The sequence below is a fragment of the Microplitis mediator genome, chromosome 4 (assembly GCF_029852145.1).
Source record: "Microplitis mediator isolate UGA2020A chromosome 4, iyMicMedi2.1, whole genome shotgun sequence".
Classification (NCBI taxonomy): Eukaryota; Metazoa; Arthropoda; class Insecta; order Hymenoptera; family Braconidae; genus Microplitis; species Microplitis mediator.
The window spans coordinates 210,901-234,099 of NC_079972.1; the positions used below are offsets into that span (position 1 = coordinate 210,901).

A 23,199-nucleotide genomic window follows, 5' to 3' on the forward strand; every position below is an offset into this window, starting at 1 on the left:
CCTGACATAATGTGTCTTACTGAAACTCATGTAATAGAATCTATAGCTGACCATGAAATAAAAATTAAAAATTACAACTTAATCAGAACTAACACGAAAAATTCAAGAACTGGAGGCGTCATAACGTATGTGAGAAGGGACATACAATTCAAAACAATATTAAATAATGATAACCTGATACATGGATCATGGATACATATTATTGAAGTGAATTTAGGTAGAAAAATAAATATATGTAACGTATACCGCTCTCCCAATAGTAATATAATTAAATTTTGTAACAATTTTATTACCTTAATGGACGATTTTCAGAATTTAAATAATTTAATTATTGCAGGAGATTTTAATATAAATGTGAATAGTAATAATTATTATAGCTGTAAACTAGTAAATGAAATGTTACTTTTAGGATTTAATCAGAGAGTCAATTCTCCAACAAGATCTACGTTAAAACCTGAGACAATAATAGATCTAGTTTTCTCAAATTTTACATTTCAAACTGAGGTTTTGGACAAACCAAAAATCTCCGATCACAATATTATCGAAATATTAATTGACCGATTTAAAAAATCTTATGATATTGACACATATTCTATGAGGGATATGAAGAATTTTGACAAGGATGCATTCCGAACAAATACAAAAAATAAATTAAATAAGTTAGCTTTTAAACATGGTGGAAATAATATCTGTGATAAAGAAAATTTTAATGTACTAGTTGATAAGATAATTTGTGATATTAATGATAGTTTAAATATAGTCGCACCGATTGTAACGAAAATTAGTAAATTAGAGTGGAAATCTAAGCCATGGATTAGTCAAAATATTGTAAATAAAATTAAAAAAAGAGACAACGCTTTCTTCAAAGCTAAAGTATCGAAAATTGAATCAGATATTGTTTTATACAAAAAATTGAGAAATGATGTGGTTAATGACTCAAGACTGGCTAAAAAATTACACTACCAACAAAATATAGATAATAATAAATCAAAACCTAATAAACTATGGAAATCACTAAAAGAATTAATAGGAGATAAGAGAAAAAACGATTCTATGGTATTAAATGAAGTAAATTTTAATGGCAACATTATATCGGATGCAAATACAGTTGCGAATAGATTGAACAAATATTTTGTAGATAATGTTAGACGGATAGTTATGGATATAAACTGTAATAAAATTATTGAAAATAATTGCGGAAATTATAATAACTCAAATAACTTTGTTCTGTGGGAGAAATTCCAGGAGGTAACAGTTGCTCAAGTGGATACAATTATTAAAAACTTAGATAGTAAAAAAGGGTCTAATATGGATATTAACGTAGCTATAGTAAAGTTATTATGGGAGACAGAAAAAGATTCAATACTTTTCATCCTAAACAACTCATTAAAACTTGGAATTGTACCCGACCAATGGAAAACTTCTACAATTATCCCAATTCAAAAAATAAAAGGTAGTACAAAGGCAGAAGATCTTAGACCAATTAACACACTTCCCATACTTGAACAGATATTAGAACAAACTGTCAAGAATCAACTTGACAGGTTTATAAAAGAAAATAATATATTAAACGAAGAGCAATCAGGCTTCAGAGAAAAATTTTCATGTGAGACTGCCTTACAGAGTTCTTTTATAGACTGGAGAAATTATATCGATGCAGGTATGTTGGTTGGTGTTACATATATTGATCTTACAAAAGCCTTTGAAACTATCAATAGAAATAAGTTACTGGAAGTATTAAGAGAACTAGGTGTAAGTGGAACGGTATTTAACTGGTTCACATCCTATTTAATAGAAAGAAAACAAAAAGTGAAATTTAAAAATGTTATATCTGAGGAGTTAATTATAGAAGACGGCGTACCGCAAGGTTCAAAACTAGGCCCAGTATTGTTTATTATTTATATCAATAAAGTTGTTGAAATTTTTAAATCTATTGGAGTTAAATGTAAATTATTTGCGGACGATATGATGTTATACTACTGTAGTAAAAATCTTAAATGTATTGAAGTAAAATTAAACAAAGCGTTAAAAATATTAAATGAATGGTTGAGTGATAGGCAATTAAAAATAAATATAAAGAAAACTGTTTTTATGATCCTGCACGATCAGCGAATATTGAAAATCAGAGGCGAATGCAAAATAAATATTAACGGCAATGAGATTAAAGAAGTGCAGACGACTAAATATTTAGGGATAGTGATCGACGATAATTTATCATTTAAGTTTAATGCAAACAACACTATTAAAAAAGTGGCTACAAAAATCAATGTGATTGCACGATTAAAAAATACGCTTAGTAATTACACGAAATGTACAATTTATAAAACTATAGTAGCGCCACACTTTGATTATTGTAGCACAGTTATGATTAATTATGATAAGAAAAGTACGAGTGCCCTACAAAAATTACAGAATCGTGCGATGCGATTGATACTAAATGTAAATAAATATACACGAATTAGTGTTATGTTACATACTTTGGGCTGGTTATCTGTAAAGCAGAGAATGATATATAATACCTGTATATTAATATATAAAATGATTCATGAACTTGTACCATCGTATTTATGCAATCAAATAGAACTTATAAGTGAAAGACATAATTACTATACACGCCATAGCTCACTCTTAAATATTCATCGAACAAAAACACATACAGCGGAAAAATCTCTAATATATAAAGGCTTTAAGTGGTACAATCTATTACCGAATATGATAAAAAATGAAAGAAGATTATCATGCCTTAAAAGATCATTAAAAAATTATGTAATATTAAATATTGATATAAATTAACGATATATATGTACAATAAGATGATTTTATGGTAAATTATTATGAAATTAATGTAGCATTTTTTGCTAAATAAAGACATTATTATTATTATTATTATTATTATTATTATTATTATTATTATTCTAAAAATCTTGTTATTATACCTGTTGTAACGAGCGTTACAAATGGATCGCGATTTAACCGTACTTTAATTTAAAATTCTTTTTTTGTTTTTATAATTCAAAGCACATCCAATAATTTTTAAAAAGATGTTGGACTTGCTCTGAATCAATTAAAAGTATTCTGGAATAAATAATAATTATAATATCAAAGTATAATAGCCTAACGCATGGAGAAAGAGAGAGTGAAATAGAAGTAAAAACCAACGGATAGACAAGTATCTATCTTTCTCTCTCATAAGCGCATCTGCACTGCGATGGCCGGTCTACTCGGTAAAGTCCTCAAAAGCCAAGCTCCACATATAAATATTTTGATCTCTTTCTTAATATTTCCTACTTAAGCCTTAAGTAAATTTTAATGTCTAAACAGTGTTAGCTTAAGAATTCTCCCATAGACCTAAATTTTATTAGGAGTACAAATAAGTTTCCGCCGTTTTTTAACACAAATTAAATATTTATTATAGAAGAACGGTAATATAAATTTATTTAAAATATTGCCCATCACTTGCAACCACTTTTTCCCATCTCTCAGGCAGCATTCGAATCCCACGTCTGAAGAACTCCTTGTCTTTTGAGGCTATCCACGAATCAACCCAATTTTTGGTATCCTCATAAGATGTGAACCGCTGCGCCGTCAGAGCATGTGCCATGGACCGGAACAGGTGATAATCGGACGGTGCAATGTCTGGTGAATACGGCGGGTGGGGTAACACTTCCCAATCAAGTGTTTCCAAGTACTTTTTCTCACTTAAGCATAATCGGCGTTCAATATCTCTCGGCTTTAATTCGTACGAAACCCAATTTCCTTGTTTATGAATCATTCCTAATGATTTTAAACGATGTGAGACTGCTTGCTGAGTGACTTCTAATGTTAGAGCAAGTTCTTTTTGTGTTTGAGATGAATCTTCCTCCAATAATTCCTCCAATTCTGCATCCTCGTAAATTTTTGGCCTTCCACTGCGATCTTTGTCTTCTACGTCGAAATCACCGTTTTTAAACTTTTGAAACCACTCTCGACACGTTCTCTCACTCAAAGCACCCTCACCATATGCTTCTACGAGCAATTGATGCGCCTCAGCAGCAGATTTCTTTAAGGGGTTAGGGGTAGTCAGAATTTTCAAAAAATCGATTTTTTTTTTTTTGCATTTTCTTAAAGTATAATATTTTAAAAATATTGTGTGAAAATTTGAAGTGAATCCGACAAATTCTTTTCGAGTTATTTAACAATGACCAAAGGACGCTCGGGTGCTACGTGGCATTCGAGTGCAGGTAGCTAGAAACAGCTGCAAGCAACCGACCTTTCGGGTTTCATTGTCATGAATATCTCCCCATTTTAATGTATTTATAATTATATATATATATATATATATATATATATATATATATATATATATATATATATATATATATATATATATTCACAATTTGTAGGTAGTACAAGAACTGAAAAATAATTTTTGGTTGCCAGTATACCTGTAGTCGTTGCACTGATCAGTCGATAGTTTTGTGATAAATTATTTCTCAAGTGAATTAAATTATTAACCATGGGACGTGATTCTAGAAAGGTTTCAAGAGAACTTCGGAGTTCTGAAAAAATTAATAAGTCGCGTTCAGTCAAAAGAAAGAATGTTTTTAATCCGAAAACAGCCGAACGTGATGAAAGTATTCAGAGTACATCTTCTAAAAAATTAAAACAAAACACTGAAGATGATGTACCTGAAGACAGCAGTACTGAATTTCGAATAATAAATTTTATTCAGGTATTCACTGCAATTTCTGCTCTTATAAAATGTAAAAAATGTGATGGAAATGTAGTGTTTCAAACAGCAAGTACACGTGGGCTGGGATTCAAAATTGTAGTTGCATGTAATAACTGTGGAAATGAATATATTCCTTCCTGTTCTTTCGTTGGGCATTCTTATGAAATAAACAGACGTTTCATTTTTGTAATGAGAATACTAGGAATAGGATACGAAGGATTGTGCAAGTTTTGCGGCCTGATGGACATGCCGTCTTTTTTAGATAAATCTACGCATACAATTTTACTGAAACAGATTTTGAATTGTAGTAAAGCCGTCGCAGAAACCTTCATGACGAAAGCTGTGAATGAAGAAAAGCAAGCAATGCCAACAACTGAAAATGAAGATATAAATCATCTAACTGTATCGGGAGATGGAACCTGGCAAAAACGGGGATATACATCGTCATTTGGAGTTTCTTCTATAATTGGCTATTTTACTGGAAAGATTCTTGACATAAACATTAAAAGTGCATATTGTAAGCTATGTGAGTATTGGAAAAAAAAAACAAATACTGTTGAGTTCGAGGAATGGTATCAATCGCATGAAGATGTGTGTTCTGCTAATCATCAAGGGTCTTCTGGGAAAATGGAGGTGGATGCGATGGTCGAAATGTTTTCGTATTCTGAAACTAAATATGGAGTTAAGTATGCCAACTATATTGGTGATGGTGACTCCAAGACCTATTCAGGAATTATAAAATCAGATCCTTACGAAAATACAACTGTAAATAAAAAGGAATGTATAGGGCATGTCCAAAAGCGGATGGGGAGTCGATTACGTACGCTGAAGAGTAAACAAAAAGGTCTTGGTGGTCGAGGTAAGCTCACAGGAAAATTAATAGACAAACTAACTGTGTACTATGGTTTAGCAATACGCCGGCATTGTGATTCTATTGAAAATATGAAATCTGCTATAATGGCAACCTTTTATCACTACGGCTCGAGTGATGAAAAACCGAATCATGATATGTGTCCAAAAGGCGAAGAATCTTGGTGCTCTTACCAGCGCGCTGAAGCAAGAGGAGAGCTTGATACCTTTTCTCACGATTATTCTCCTTTACCTTCTGATCTTTTAAAAGCTATCAAGCCTATATACGAAGATCTTAGTAATGAAAATTTACTTTCAAGATGTGTAGGTGGATTCAATCAGAATAATAATGAAAGCTTTAACCAACTAGTATGGAAAATATGTCCAAAAACGGTAAATACTAGTTTTACTATCGTACAAATAGCTGCATACGTTGCTATGTGTATATTTAATGAGGGTATAAATTCATTATTAGTCTTGATGAATACACTAGGACTTAATTGTGGGCCTAATTCTCATCGGTATGCAGAAAGAATGGATGCTGCACGTATCAAAGTAGCAGATAAGCGCGCTAATGATAACACCCGAGAAGGTCGATTGCAACGTAGGCACCAGCAAATCGATATTTTGGAAGCTGCTATGTCGGCTGAAGAGCTATTATATGGTCCAGGAATAGATGACTCAGTGTAAGTTATTAAATAATTCTTATAATTCGACATAAATCCATAGCAAAACTTTAAATGCGTTTTTCTCAAAACTATGTTTTCTGAACTGGTGATCACTGTAACTTAAAAACTGCTCGGTAGATTTCAATAAAATTTATTGTACTTTTGAAATACATTAAAAACTCGTGCCTGATCGAAGGATTTTTTTTTTTTTCAAAAATTTCGATTTTTTTTTAACAATAAACTGTCGGTTTTTTTCTCGAAAATTTGAAAAAAATTTCCTGAGGCCGCCATTTTGTTAATTTCGAAAAAAAAAAAAAAAGCTTCGATCAGGCACAAGATTATCTATTAATAAAACTAATTTTTCTTGTCCGATTGATTTTAGATGAATCTCCAAGGACTTATGATGATCACCGCAAAGGACTTCGGGAGGAACGGGCTCTACAAAAACAGCGATAACTTTTTGAATTATTAATTTTTTTTTTTGAAATTTTCGTGAAGTCAAATCGAAACGTGTTCTAATAAAGCTATGTTTTTATTTTTGTCAAATAAAGTAATTAACTACAAAAAAAAAATTATTGAAAATCATCATTTTTTCATACCCCTGAGTACCCCTAACCCCTTAAATTAAAGAAGTAAACTAATATTTCCCGCAAATGACGCTTACTTGGCTCAAATTTTGACATTTTCAACTTATAAAAATTATATTTTACCAATATAAAATCAATGATATTAATAGGTTATGTTGTTCTTGAATGTCCAAACTATTTTTTAAGCCGGTTATCATCTGCGAAAGCTAACCAAAACTCCGTGCCGCGCCATCTACAATGAAACGGCGGAAACTTATTTGTACTCCTAATATTACCCAAACACTTGATTTAACATCATCTAACATCGATGAATATTACAGTTCCCACGAATTCTCCATTGATTCTACACTGAGAAAAAAAAATACTTTTATCAAGAACATTTACTTGAGACAAAAACATATATTCTTGATAATTTTCAAGAATATATAATTTTGTCTCAAGAATTCGTAGAATTGAAGGAAATAATTTTTAATTAATTCAAGTAAAGCTATTCTTTTGTTTACTCATAATATAATATCAAATTCATATAATAACAAAAATAAATTTGATGCTCTTTTCTCAAAAAATTGATAATTAATAATAATAAAATAAATATTTTTAACGGATTTCTTGAACCAAGAAATTTTTGTTTGGAAAATAGTATTTTTTTTCTCAGTGTAGTTACCCGAAAAGTACAGTAAAGAGCCCCTGTCATTTAAATCAAAATTTTATTTCTTTCTGTCTCGCTGCTAATGGAATTAAAGAGTGCATATCCGCCCGCTAATGAAACTAACGGTTTCCCATGGATTCTGGTAGCTGATAATTTTCTGACGATATAATTTTCAGAGGTCCAAAAATTAAAATAAATGTTACTTAAATTTACGATTTCCTGTTATTTTCTATTATCCCCATACGGAGATCAGAGGTAAATTTTAAAATATTTTCTTAAAATTAAATTATCGCTCTTAAAAATATGTACCACTAATGGATTTAAGTAATTAATATTTGGTCGCAAATGAATTAACCGTTTGTATCTCTGAGTCCCCTACAAATAGTAAATTTTCTAAGATGACAGACAAACCCCGGAAAAATAATTAAAATCAGTCATTGCTTCTACTACCGAAACCCTTGTCGGATCTATTTAAATCCGCGAGTAAGACTCACTGAGTCGATTCCAACGTTCGTTCTCGTGACGCTCTACGCCTAGGCAACCAGGGGTCCGAGATCGATAATCGGAATTCGATTCTTTTATTTTAAAATTCAACATCTAAAAGTCATTACCGCCGCAACTAAAACCCTTGTCGGATCTATCCACGAGTAAAATTCCAAAGTTCGTTCTCGTAACGCTCCACAGCCTAGGCAACCGGGAGTCCTAGACCGATAATCGGAATTCAATTTTAAAAATCAAAAGTCTTTACTTCTGTAATAAAAACCTTTGTCGGATCCATCCGCGAGTAAGACTCACTGAGTTGACTTCGAAATTCGCTCTCGTGACGCTCTACGCCTAGGCAATCAGAGGTCCTAGACCGATAATCGAGTTTCGATTGTTTTATTTTAAATTATAATTTCGCAACTTAAAATTTTATTTTTGAAACCTTTCCTCGTGAGGTCCTACGCCTAGGCATCTGGACTCCTAGGTTGGATACCTCAAGTAAAATCACTTGAGTTCGCATTAAGATTAACTAAACTCCTTCACGTGACGTCCACCGCCTAGGCAACCGGATACCTTGTTCGGGAATAGTTAATCCTTTTAATAAAACCCTTAAAAGAAAATATATATATTTATATATATCATCATAAATTCACTCGACAGCAAAACCGGCCTTTCGGTTCAGCGTGCATTGCGTTCGTGTGAAAAGATTCAACCTGAGAATCTCAATTAAATACTCTCATAAAACATTGTAAAACTCCTGTGTTTATTTTTGATATATCTCCGAACGCACCCTACCGATTAAGCTCAAATTTTCACAGCTTATAGTATTTAACAAGCCGCGTCGAATGACACCTTAAAGTTTAAAATCAGTTCATCCGTTCAAAAGTTATAGAATATTTATATACGTATGAACGTACGTACACACATACATACACTCGGATATCATCGTGAAATTAGTCAGGATAGCTTCCTTGAACCCTTAAAACGACAAAATCTGATAGAAATTCGGTTTTTGCAAATCGGACCGAAACCAATAACTTCCCAAATTTTTGAAAATTTTCAATTTTCTTAGCGGGAAGTTAAAGAGAACGACCTATTTACTCTCTATGCAAAGTAATGTATTAAAAACTCCTGAACTTCGAGAGACGGAGTAAATTCGGATTTTAATTAAATCCATTTCATCTCCGAACTCACTCTCATTTTTTTACAGAATAAATGTAATTTTTTATTTTTTCACATAAATATATTGAATTAATAAAAAGTTAAAGCAGACAATAGATTTCATTTTTCACACAATTTATTAATAAAAGTGTTAATAAAATTAATAACATACATTTTACATTGCTTCTCACAGTTTTAATTATTATATGATATTTTATAGGATATTGGTCACAATCGTCTCTCATAAAATTGAGAATAAACTAGCAAGCATTTTCATGTATAAAAGCAACTATAAAATTGTGTTTTGATATATATTTGATATTAGGCAATTCAAAAGAACGCCCAAAAACTTGGCGTGTGGACAGAAATCAAAGATGATGATGAAGCAAGACATCACTTGGGTAGATTAATGGTTGTTGCTTTTCTTCCTCCTGAGCTCATTGAAGAAGCTTATATGATTGTAATCAGGCATCTTCCAGAAAAATATTTTGACAATTTTCAACCTCTTTTTGATTATTATGTGAGTTATTGGTAAGATAAAAGAGGCCCCGAACCAACATGATGGATGACTTGTTTTCGTGTAATTTGACCCATTCCCGACATTAAATGGCCACCCGCACATTTCAGAGTCAGTTACTAACATGATTACAGATAAATCTCGCATTGATTTATTCATACAATTAGTAAATTTATTTAAAATAAATAAATTTACTGATGCCAACTGTTGCGTTGACGCATGCGTCAACCAACCAGAATAATCATAAAGATATAAATAAAATGCGCAATTATTTATCCCAGCGTCTATACAATCCATTTATATGCTTATAAAAATCAGTAAATTTTACTGATTCAGACTAGGGATGGGCGATATGCATCGATGTTTCGACTATCGATATTTTTCAGGGGAAACATCGATGTTTTTCGTCGATATTTTTTCTAAGTCGAAACATCGATGGTCGATGAAGTAATTTGAACTATCGACATCGTTGAGTGATTTACCTACAGAGGGTATACCCTCCAAGAGTATAAATTGTTTTTGTTGACACAGTATAGTACTACAGTTAAATTTTAACGGTGACTTTTATATTTTTAACTAGACTTTATTGTCTTGATATTATAAACTAAATTAATAGTTTAGGCACTAAACTTTAGTGGACTATTATTTTGTGAATGTAATTACTATAATTGACATGGCTGCCAATAATATTAACATCGCTCAAGTACCTCGTAAGTACATTTTTTTATCATATCAATTATGATATTACTAAATCTAACCTTAATTTTGATTGCTTACTTAAATTAATGTAATATAATTAATAACTTTTTTAACTTCCCGCTAAGAAAATTGTAAATTTTCAAAAATTCGGGAAGTTATTGGTTTCGGTCCGATTTACGAAAATTGAATTTCCAGCAGATGTCGACGTTTTGAGGTCCTAGGAAGCTATTCTGACTAATTTCAAGATGATGTCCGAGTGTATGTATGTATGTATGTACGTACGTACGTACGTACGTATGTAAATACCTGTATCTTTTGAACGGATGAACCGATTTTGAACTTTAAGGTGCCATTCGACGCGGATTGTCAATATCTTGAAGCCGAGAAAAATTCGAGCTTGATCGGTAAGGCTCGTTCAGAGATATTCCAAAAATAAAGTTTTTTCAAAAATGTTTTTTTTGGATAACTTTTAATGTGCTCGATGGATTCATTCCAAAATGGACTGGGCTCTAGAGTTTTATAAGCCGCGTCGAATGCCACCTCAACCATCAAAATCGGTTCATTCGTTCAAGAGAAACCGTTGTCGAAAGAATTTAAAAAAAAAAAAATTTTTATTTTTCCTGAAATATCTCAAAAACGACTCGATAAATCGAATCCAAAATTTTATCAGCTCTAGAACTTGACAAAACGCGTCGATTGCCGCCTCAACCATCAAAATCGGTTAATTCGTTCACGAGATATCGTGGGAGAAAGAAATGCTAAAAAATGGTTTTTTACAAAACAATGGCATACAAAAGTATTTGCGAGCTCGAAGAGCTCGAAAATGAATTCTCAATAGTGTTTTCGAGCTCGTTGAGCTCGAAAACGGCGGGAAGTTTTGGGGCTGGCCCGCAGGGTCAACTAACAGACCGATTTTTGTGATTTGGGCTTATTTAGATAATTCCGGAGCTAGGAGGTATAAATTATACTTCCAAATTGATCAAGAACATCTGTTTTTGATTGAAAATCTTGATTTTCACACCTATTTACAAATTAAGAGTACGTATAACCTATAGACATTATTTGAATAATAATGTTAATAAATAATTAATGATACACTTTTTTGTAGGTAATGATCAAGAGGCTTATGATTACATCCAAAACTTGATTCGCACTGGCCAGTATCCAGTTCAAAACCCAGCGTGGACGTTGCTTTACAGAAGTCTGGACGGAATCGATTTCTCTCCAGTGAATTAAATTTGTATTCCTCTCTCTTAGAAATAATTGTTTATAATCAATTAAACATCATTAATTAATATAATAATAATAATAATAAAAATAATTATCATCCATTAATTAACACTCGTGTTTATTTATTTTTTACATAAATTTATCATTTGTCAATTCAAATTTTACGGCTAGTTTTAGTTATTCTACCGCACGTTCATTACATCAACCAATAGGATTACTTGGATAGAAAATTTAAACCTCAACGGTTTTTTTCACAGACGCTATGCTATAGTAACCCTCGCAGATTTGAATCACGGTGGAAACACCGTGAAAGTGTAAGCACCGTGGATCCACTGTGGTTACACGGTGGGTTTGTTCCATTTCACCACCGGGTATACACAGTGTATCCACTGTGATTACGCGGTGTATCCACCGTGATTTCACGGTGACTTGACCACTGTGTATACACGGTGTTGCCACTGTGATTACGCGGTGTACCCACCGTGATTCCACGGTGGCTTTGTGCGATTTCACCACCGTGGTTCCACGGTGTATCCACCGCGTAATCACAGTGAAAACACCGTGTATACACGGTGGCATAGCCACCGTGGAATCACGGTGGATACACCGCGTAATCACAGTGGTACAATGGAACAAACCCACCGTGTTTCCACCGTGATTCAAATCTGCGAGGGAAGCTATTACGCTATAGTAATTTTATAGTAAGCTAAGTAAAGACTTAAGTGTGAATCTTAATTTTTAATAAATGTGAATAACTATATATAGTTATTAATTTTTATTATTTATAGTTTATTTTATCTCTAAAAGTTGTCATTAAACTGAAACTTTGAATTCAATATGATGGATGACATTGACGACTGGCAACGTATGTACTGCTGTATAACCTAAAATTTTTTGTGTTAATTATTCTTACTTTCGATATGAATTTTATTCCATTTTTATAAAAATATTATTTTCTTCCAGAACAAGAAGATACCAGATCGTTTAAATTATGGTTTAAAATTGATGATCAAAATGCAGAACCGTGGATAATCTCTGATATCAAAACATCAGATTATGTCAGATTGAAACGTATGTATATAGCAATTATAACTAACTAATAATAGTTTTTTAATATCTTTCACATTTACAAATAATAATCAGTATGCTTACAAATTTATTATGGATATACTGAATAAAGGCAGTGAAGTAACTAAACATAAATCTCCTGAATACATTTGGAAGTCAATTGACGATGTAGATTAGTAACCCGATGAAAAAAGATTTTGTCTAATCATATATGATCATGCATAATTGTCTATATATGATCAGATCCAAAAATTGGCCAGGTCTGATCATACATAACTTGATCTGTTTATACATGATCATATATGATTATATATAATCATGCATGAACGAATATAGTCATTTTTAGAATCTCATTTAGAATATCTGTAAATTATTAATTAAGTAGTTTAATTAGGATTTATTGCCTTCATCAATATGACTGTCGGTTAAAATTAAATAAAAAAAAAAAAAAAAAAAATTATTAACCATCGACAATTATTTTACTACGAGGTCACCCATCCAATTAATGTCCCACGCCAATGTTGCTTAACTTTGGTTATCGATGGTTTGTAGTCTGATCATCTAGTCTGTTTCACACACAATTAAGAAACGTTTATGGCATTACTTAACTCAAATAATCAAATTGATACTTTATACTTTTAAATTGCTGCCGAAACCTTTGAACATTTTTTAAGTATTGGGGATTTAAGTTTGATTGATAGTTGACAGAATAAAAATTTAATAACATTGATATTAAAAAATTGTCATATTATTTAATATATATATATATTAGGGTGATTCATTTTAGACCAACATTTTTTTTTTTCAAGTCCCACTCAAAAATCTTGTAGCATATGAAAAATAAAAAATTCTCACCAAATTTGAGCTCTTAATTTCAATTTTCAGAGGTCTCTCAACGAATTTTTAGTTTTTCCATTTAAATAACACGGGAAAACTTTTTTTTTTAATTTTTTGCTTCCGCATCTCATCAAGAAATTTTTTTTTTTGAAATATCATGCTGACGTTCTTGTAGTAGACTAAATGCTCTACAAAAAAGTTCCTTGAGTCGAGTCTGTAAGTTCAATATCTCCATCATAATTCATGTTACAAATTGTGATTTTTGTGGGAATTCGATTTTAATGCACTTAGAAACGAAACTAATGGTGTTAGTCAAAAAGTTTAAATGACAGATTTGTCGGTTATTCAATACTCTAAAATATTGCCAGTATGAATATCTCTGTACCACCAATAGTTTAGCCTCCAGACGCTCTCAAAGTCCAATTTTTTTCAAAAATATGCTTTTAACGCACTTAGAAACGAAACTAATGGTGATAGTCAAAAAGTTTAAATGACAATTTTGTCGGTTATTCAATACTTTAAAATAATGCCATTATGACTATCTCTGTTCCACCAATAGTTTATCTTCCAGACGCTCTTAAACTTGAAATTTTCTTTGAATATATTGCGCAAAATAAAATTTTTTCGCAAGTATAATAATTACTTAAATTATTTCAAAATATACTATAATAATAAACAAAAGTATTTTATTTTAGTGAATGTGTACAGAAAATATCAAACTACTGTTTGGAGTCACTTATTATTTCAACTTGTGAGCAATTATCCCTGATTAAAAACTCCGATTGAATCCGATTGAATCTGATTGAAACTCAATCAGAATTCTATCAGTTTCAATCGGAAACAAATTTTCAATCAGAAATCTTCGGAAGCGTTCGGGGTCTCCGATTGACTTTCAATCGGATTCAAACGGAAAATTTTTTTATTTATTTTCTGATTGAAATATTTCAAACGGATTCAACCGGAAAATAATCAAAAATTTTAATTATTTTTTTCCGATTGATTCCGATTAAAATATTTCAATCAGAAAATAAAAAAAAAATTTTTCCGTTTGAATCCGATTGAAAGTCAATCGAAGACCCCGAACGCTCCCGAACATTTCTGATTGAAAATTTGTTTCCGATTTAAACTGATAGAATTCTGATCGAGTTTCAATCAGATTCAATCAGAAAAATATTTTCAATCAGAAATGTTCGGGAGCGTTCGGGGTTTCCGATTGACTTTCAATTGGGTTCAATCGGATTCAATCGGAAAATTTTTTTTTTAATTTTCTGATTGAATCTGATTGAAATATTTTAATCAGATTCAATCGGAAAATAATAATTTAAATTTTCGATTATTTTCCGATTGAATCCGATTGAAATATTTCAATCAGTTTTAATCGGATTCAATCGGAAAATAATAATTTATTTCTCGATTATTTTCCGATTGAATCTGATTAAATCCGATTGAAATATTTCAATCAGTTTTAATCAGATTCAATCGGAAAATAATACTTTACTTTTCGATTTTTTTCCGATTGAATCTGATCGAATCCGATTAATATATTTCAATCAGTTTTAATCGGATTCAATCGGAAAATAATAATTTTTTAAAAATTATTTTCCGATTGAATCCAATTAAAACTGTTTGAAAAAAATTCAATCGGTTTTAATCAGATTCAATCGGAAAAAAATAATTTATTTCTCGATTTTTTTCCGATTGAATCTGATTGAATCCGATTGAAATATTTCAATCGGTTTTAATCGGATTCAATCAGAAAATAATAATTCATTTTTTAATCATTTTCCGATTGAATCCTATTTATTCCGATAAATAAATTACAATTAGATTCAATCGTAAAATAATCTTTTGTCGATTATTTTCCGATTGAATCCGATAGAAGATTCTTAATCAGTTTTAATCGGATTCCATCGGAAAACAACAATTCGGATAGTATTAATAATTATTAAAATTCGGGTAGATATGCATTTCATTGATCATGAATTCAGCTATTTTAAAAATATCCGAGTATAGAATTTTATCTGTCTTTTTAATTTAATCAATTTTATAAAAAGTTAAAACAATAGCATTTTTTAGGATTATATAAAACAATTTAACAGCTTTTTTTAGAAAACTGTATTGATTGAATTATTATAATGTATGAATGTATGAAAGTTATTGATATTAAAGCTTATCGATAAGTTTCTCTCGCGTAATAAGTATTGTGAAACAGCATAGTCATTTTTTATAAGAGCACAAAAATTTTTTGGATGCTTTACTTCCTATTTCAAGTTTGGTCGACAGCATCGTAAAAATTGATATAGGAATCGAGCCAACATTTTTCTCTGTGTGACATCTTATTACAGAAGCGCATTAGCATGCTTCGAATACCCAGAAAATTAAAATAAATTTATAAATTATTATTATTATTATTATTATTATTATTTATATTTATAAAAAGTCCTGTTTTTGTCCATAAGAACAATTGAACACAGATAAAAAATTATAGTAAATAACGTCTGTTTTTGTCCTTAAAACTCATTGAACACAGACCAATAATTATAATAAAAAGGTCTCTTTTTAGTCTACACCCGATTTAAAACAGACTAGATATCATCCGAAAATACGTCCGATATTGGCCTGGATAATGACTAGTACGGACAAAAACAGATTAAATTCCTATGTAAAATAATTACGATTTATAAACTTGAATTAAAGAAATAATATTTGGATTTATTATTTATTTTAAAACAGACCTAATTTTTTGACCCGGGAAAAAACTTATTTTTTAGAATTTTCTAGCTTACAAGCTAATCAATGGATTTTTATGCACGACCAATATTTTTGTAGGAAATTGAACGCTCTACAAAAAAAGTCTCATCATTTTTTGATAAATCTGACTGTTCAAAAGTAATTTGAGCTTAAAGTCAAATTTATAGTAAATTTTGAGATTTTTGTACTTTTCTGGCGAAACTATCAGTCTTATCAGAAAATCTCACAGAATTTTTTTTGTAGGTAATTGAATTTCCTAAAAATTATTAGAAATAAAATTTTTCGAAATTCCGCATTTTTTTCTAGTTATTTTCATTTCAATGTCAAGCTATTAAACAAATAGTTTTCCGATTGATTTTTTATAAATTCTAAAATACATTTTTTGTATTTTAACTTATATTTTTTATATCAATTTTTTTCCTGGGGATGTTTAATGCAAGGATTTCCATATGCTCCAACTAATAAAAAAAAAAATTGCTTGAACTAAGAGAAAAATTTCTTAGGATTAAAGATAATATACAAAGGAGAGGAAATTCACCGGTGCTAGGCAATAGCAGTGGAAGTAGTTCGGTGCTCGCCACTAGATAGCGCCTACCACTTTTAGTGTCCCTGGTAAGAAACGTAGTTCAGACGTATTATATTCCAAAATTCGAAGCATTTATGACACGAGCACTCCTCTGTTCTTCGACAGAGTGACAAGCCCCATTTTTGGTGGTAATATAGTATATATTATATTACTTCATGACATGCAATCTAATTGTTAAAATAGATTTAATGGAGATTTTGAAATATTCTATTTTGAACCGATTCGAATGATTTTTATTCGTTTATCACAAGTTCCAATTTTCGAATTGATTTGAATTGTTTTCGTTGACCAGGGATAATATATAGTATTTATATAAAAAATTTTTTTTTCCCGGGAATAGGTAATTTTCGATTAATTTACAATCGAAACCTTCCGGAAGTTTCCGATTATATCCGATTGAAACTGATTGAAAGTCAATCGGAAATTTCTGATTGACTTTCAATCGGAATCATTCGGAAGTACCCGATTAAATCCGATTGAAACTGATTGAATGTCAATCAGAAATTTCCGATTAAATCTGATAGGACGTTTTCAATCGGATTCAATCGGAGTTTTTAATCGGGGATAAGTTGAAATAATAAGTGACTCCAAACAGTAGTTTGATATTTTCTGTACACATTCGCTAGAATAAAATACTTTTGTTTATTATTATAGTATATTTTTAAATAATTTAAGTAATTATTATACTTGCGAAAAAATTTTATTTTGCGCAATATATTCAAAGAAAATTTCAAGTTTAAGAGCGTCTGGAAGCAAAACTATTGGTGGAACAGAGATAGTCATAATGGCATTATTTTAAAGTATTGAATAACCGACAAAATTGTCATTGAAACTTTTTGACTATCACCATTAGTTTCGTTTCTAAGTGCATTAAAATCGAATTCCCACAAAAATCACAATTTGTAACATGAATTATGATGGAGATATTGAACTTACAGACTCGACTCAATGAACTTTTTTGTAGAGCATTTAGTCTACTACAAGAACGTCAGCATGATATTTCAAAAAAAAAATTTCTTGATGAGATGCGGAAGCAAAAAATAAAAAAATAAAGTTTTCCCGTGTTATTTAAATGGAAAAACTAAAAATTCGTTGAGAGACCTCTAAAAATTGAAATTAAGAGCTCAAATTTGGTGAGAATTTTTTATTTTTCATATGCTACAAGATTTTTGAGTGGGACTTGAAAAAAAAAAAATGTTGGTCTAAAATGAATCACCCTAATATAATATATATAGGTATATAATATATACTCTACGGCGTCTTTAAATGATAAATATATATATATATATATATAGTACATCAGTCGTACTCTAATGATACGTATAGTGAGCATTATTATTTTGTATTCTCAAGTGTTTTTTTAAATTTTAATTTATTACTGATTTAATATTCTTGTTAGGCATTATATGATTACTTTTCAAATTTTTCATGACATTTTATAAACTTTATAATCTTTTTATAAACAAATGGATTAATTAAATATTTTTGGAAAATTTTTGTTCATCATATTGTTAGCGTAAGGAAATAATGATTTCAAAAAACAAAATTTTCTTAAAAACTATATCTTATTGTTTATAATCGTTTTTTTCATCAAGGAATCGTTTTTTTATAAATCATAATTGGCATTTCTAAATATAATGGCAACAATAAAATTTTTTTGTCAACAATTTATTCATTTGTTTGTTTGACAATTTTTTTTTTTATTTTAATTTTTTTCTAGAACATAAAAAAATTACAAAAACAGCAACCTGCAACAATATGGCAAATAAAAATTTTTTCAATTTTTTAAAGAACATCTAGATTTTGGAGTACGACAAAGTTCAAGCACTGACTCAATTTGTCAACAAACAAATTGCTGTAACTTTGCAACTATTGCAGATACAGTTTTCGACCTTCTAGTCGTTTTTATACAGAATGAGTTAAGCTTTCTTATAAATTTTAAGCCTAACGTTTATCTGTTATAGTTCTCTAGAAACACGCATTTATTTTTAAAAATTATAAATGTATTTTTAAGAAAATTTTTTTTTTTTTTTAATTATTATTTCCTTACGCTAACAATATGGTGAACAAAAATTTTCTAAAAATATTTAATTAATCCATTTGTTTATAAAAAGATTATAAAGTTTATAAAATGGCATGAAAAATTTGAAAAGTAATCATATAATGCCTAACAAGAATATAAAATTAGTAATAAATTAAAATAAAAAAAAACACTTGAGAATACAAAATAATAATGCTCACTATACGCATCATTAAAGTACGACTGATGTACTATATATATATATATATATATTTATCATTTAAAGACGCCGTAGAGTATATATTATATACCTACATATATTATATATATATATATAGGTATATTGTATACATACAATGCATTCGTACGGTGCCCCGTAGGATACCCTATACTATGGAGACTATATATACATATATAGTCTCCATACCCTATACACTCACGCCTGAAAAGTGAAAGTTGTAACGCGGATAGTCGTAACAATGTCATTCGTTGAACGTATTTTACTCTTCATATTTTTTCCATACCGGGCTCCTTATATGAAAATCGATTCTTAAGGAGTCAACTCCTATAACGAAGGATTTTTTTATGAAAATCAAGTTTCGCAATAATTAAAAAGAAATTATTTCGCACTTATCAACTGACTGGCAGTCAGCTGACTGCCAACAGTTTCAAGAAGAACTGAGAAAAACGATGAACAGAGAGAAACAAAAATTAGTGAAACGAGAAAAGGACAGCGAGTATCTCGGACACAGCGTCAAATTTCCAAGAAAAAAAATTAAATAAAGTATATTGGAGAAGGCAACAAACAGTAAGGAGTAAAAGAGATACAAATAAATACTCAGTAGCATTTGAAGAAATACTCGGAAAAATTATACTAAATAACAACATCGGCGATCGTCCTCTGGAGGCTTAGCTGTCGGCATAATACTAGAAGTGAGTTAATAATAGAATGAAAAAAAAAAACAATCTGTCGCGAAATTTAACTGAGATGAAAATAAATGAAAAATTTCAAACGTCTTTTCATATCATGCCAATCAGTTGATAAGAACAAAAAATTTTTTGTTTTCAATTTATGCGAGACTAGATTTTCATAAAAAATCCTCAGCATTTCATTAAACTGTCGGCAGTCAGTTAATAAAAGCAAAATAATTTTTTTTTTGCATGACTAGACTTTTACTTTTGAAAAATCCTCAGGCGATCTTCAGACAGGGCAGTCAGCTGACTGCCAATCAGTTGATAAGAGAAAAATAATTTTTTTTTTGGCGGGACTGGACTTTTATTTTTTTTAAATTCTCAGTTCTTCTCGAAACTGTTGGCAGTCAGCTGACTGCCAGTCAGTTGATAAGTACGAAATAATTTCTTTTTAATTATTGCGAAACTAGATTTTCATAAAAAAATCCTTTGTTATTTTTTAAACTGGTAGCAGTCAGCTGACCGTTGGTCAGTTAATAAGAAAATAAAAATTAGTTTTTTTTGCAGGACTCGATTTTTGCGAAGAGATAAAAAATTAAATAATTAAAAATTCCATTCGCGTGCATCTCGCGTTGTGAAAGCCGCTAAACGACAGCCGAGCGCTCACGCGTTGAAGCTTCCCCCAGACTTTTCACCCCACTTTACTGGTTCGCGCTAATGCTCTCTTCTGATTGGCTACCTTGTTTAATTAATAACAATTTACCTGATCGTCTGGTGAAAAAACGGCAGAGGACTTTTCGTCCCAGAATTTCGTCTTCTATCTGGCCTTAAATTTTGGGCCGGAACTTTTGGGACACCCTGTATATGTATCACTTACCATAAACATTACTGTCTGCACTTGTGCTTGCACCCAACTGTGACTCGGCCTATACCTCTGCTTTCTTCCAGCTGTAGCTCTGCACCAGGGTTATCCGGTTGTGGTTCTATGCCAGGGTTTACATCTGGTTGTCGCTCTGTTCCAGGACCAACATCCTCTTGTGGCTCTGAATCATCTACGTCAAGTACAGCTTCCGGTTGTAGCTCGGCATTGTCTACACCAATGTTTCCATCTTGCCGAAGATAATGGTTACCCAAGAGATCGAAGCGTGATGACGTTGATGCCAGATCATCGTATAAGTCTGAAACAAAAAATCAATTAATTTATAATTTTTTAATTTAACTAATGAAAATTTCATTATGAATATTTACATTGTTGCCTGTCAACAGCGATGTGCAGATGTTTGCTAATTTCGCCCCGCCAAACTCCAATAATTTGAATAAAATCCATCACCATGCAGCTATCGGCTGTAAGGCGACTACTCAACACTCTGGCTGTTTGATTAATGTAGGTGGACATTTTTTCTAGAAATAAACACATTATCCATGAAAAAGTCATAGAGGCATAGATTTATGTTTCTATGATCTATTTACATACTTATAAAAGTAAACATAGTCGGGTGGAGCTCGCCTAAATGGCTTAAAAGATTGTGATTGAAATCTTCCGCCAGGGTAAGCGCCTGCCATGGTGTATTCCACATACAAATTTTGTCAATTTGAGGTGCTACAACATTACGAATATACTGTCGGAAATGGATGAAGTTTGGATTAGATTCCTCATGAACTTCGATCATGTTACAAATTATTTGTACCGCTTCGGCAAATTTAGGAGTCGGCACAAATGGAAGTGCCCACGTCATATTCAGTATTTTACTTTGCATACTTGATCGATGAGGTAATCCTAACGACCGCCACTTGCGGAAAACAGCTTGAAAAAATAGTACGATATTAATAATACGTTTTACTGCCAGCAGGTACTACGTTATATAGACATGGGACACAATATATAGTGAATAAAGGTGGGGCTCTACTTCGCGGGATAATTATATTTTTCAAATATGCTCCATAACTTCGATAACATACAATGATATATATGTTTAACAATTAAGTAACAATTGCAAACAAAAATTATTTAAAAACTGCGCTCACTAGAGTGGCGGCGTGCGCATGCCGAAACTGCCACGCAAAATATGATTTTCAATGTTAAATTAAAATTATAAATATTGGAGCTACAATTCAGGGAGTCGAGAACTGTTTTAATAAAATTTTCTGCTCTTTCAGAAACTTTTCTAATATTTGAGCTATCACTTATACTTTTTGAGATTTTGCCAAATAGCTGGACGGCTAGTTTTTTGAACGGTTTTTTGTTCATAACAATTGTAATTTTATTTTTCCAAAAAAAATCCACAAAACGTCTTTTTCTAGACGCCATTCCAGATCGTTTAAGCCATCAACTATATTTTTAGGAGACCTGTAACTATTTTCCGCAGGAACTCAACTTCTTAACTAGACTAAAATAGAATAAAAATACATTATTTAGATATTTTCATTGATTCGTTAATCTACCATTTGATATGGTATTAATCTTTTTCTTAGACTAGTAAGCCTTTGATTCTGTGTCTATTTAGACAGTCGATCTGAAAGAGTAAACTCCAATCGTGCGTCGGAGCCGACACACACACTTTTTTTTTTTTTGTAAAACCTAAACCTTCAGATCTGTGCGTCAACTCTTTGGCTTTCGTTTCAAATAATCATTCTCAAACTCCAGCTGCCTACAGTCCATTAGCGTTTGGTCGTGTTTCGTTTCAAGTTTTTTATATTTAGTTTTATTTGTCTCATAATCATCGAGTTTTGCCCAATTCTCACGGTGATTTTCGCTGAGATCACATACAACTTTTAAGACCGTCGTGAAGTCACCCACCGATGTGATCCTCGGCCATCAAGAACTTGATTTTCTTCATCACCTTCCATCAACTGCTTCTGCTGCGCTGCAAGTTTAATATTGAGAACTTCAATGACTTTTTCCACATCATTTGTTTCTTCTTCAAGGTTGTCCCTCTTGGAACCATCGGCAAGTCGACTGCTAAGTTGTTGCAGCAACTTGATATAACTTTTGCAATTTTACATGAATTTACGATCAATTCCAAAATCTAATCAGCTCTAGAACTCGATAAAAGCTTTTGATTGCCACCAAGAACGTCTCAACCGGATAATCCGTTCAAAAGATATCGTCGACGAAAGAAATAGTAGAAAACGGCTTTTTGCAAATATCGTGGAAACGACTAAACCAATCATTCACAAAATCTAATCAGCTCTAGAACTTGATAAAACGCATCGATTGCCGCCTCAACCATCAAAATCGGTTAATTTGTTCGCGAGATATCGTGGGAGAAAGAAATGCTAAAAAATGGTTTTCTATAAAACAATGGCATACAAAGTATTTTCGAGCTCGAAGAGCTCGAAAATGTATTCACAATAATCTTTTCGAGCTCCTTGAGCTCGAAAACAGCGGGAAGTTTTGGGGCTGGCCCGCAGGGTTAACCGATAGACCGATTTTTTAAATTCCCGCTAAGAAAATCGACGATTTTCGAAAAA

General features: G+C 31.3%; 2 protein-coding genes across 6 annotated transcripts in view; one reads left to right on the forward strand and one right to left on the reverse strand.

The window, feature by feature from the left end:
• Positions 1-22,583, reverse strand: part of LOC130666292 (uncharacterized) — a 197,526-nt gene extending 174,943 nt beyond the window's left edge. For all 3 annotated transcript variants that reach the window (XR_008989651.1, XM_057467127.1, XM_057467128.1), the window contains exons 1-3: positions 21,203-22,583; positions 20,977-21,129; positions 20,606-20,906 (exon numbers count right to left, since the gene is read on the reverse strand). Coding sequence is in view for 2 of the 3 variants with exons in the window: in XM_057467127.1 (XP_057323110.1) it covers positions 20,614-20,906; positions 20,977-21,129; positions 21,203-21,485 (729 nt within the window). In the remaining variant the exon portion in view is untranslated. The remainder of the gene's footprint in view (positions 1-20,605; positions 20,907-20,976; positions 21,130-21,202) is intronic.
• LOC130666290 (uncharacterized) lies at positions 4,395-6,784 on the forward strand. Of its 3 annotated transcripts, none has more exons than XR_008989650.1 (3): positions 4,395-5,953; positions 6,036-6,246; positions 6,611-6,784. XR_008989650.1 is itself a non-coding variant. In XM_057467125.1 (2 exons), the coding sequence occupies exons 1-2, from the start codon at positions 4,496-4,498 to the stop codon at positions 6,612-6,614; spliced, it is 1,755 nt and encodes a 584-aa protein (XP_057323108.1). In that variant the 5' UTR covers positions 4,395-4,495; the 3' UTR covers positions 6,615-6,784. The 3 variants fall into 3 exon arrangements, 1 of the variants encoding a protein (XP_057323108.1); XR_008989649.1 differs by having other exon boundaries at positions 6,054-6,246; XM_057467125.1 differs by having other exon boundaries at positions 4,395-6,246.
• Positions 22,584-23,199: the final 616 nt, after the last annotated feature.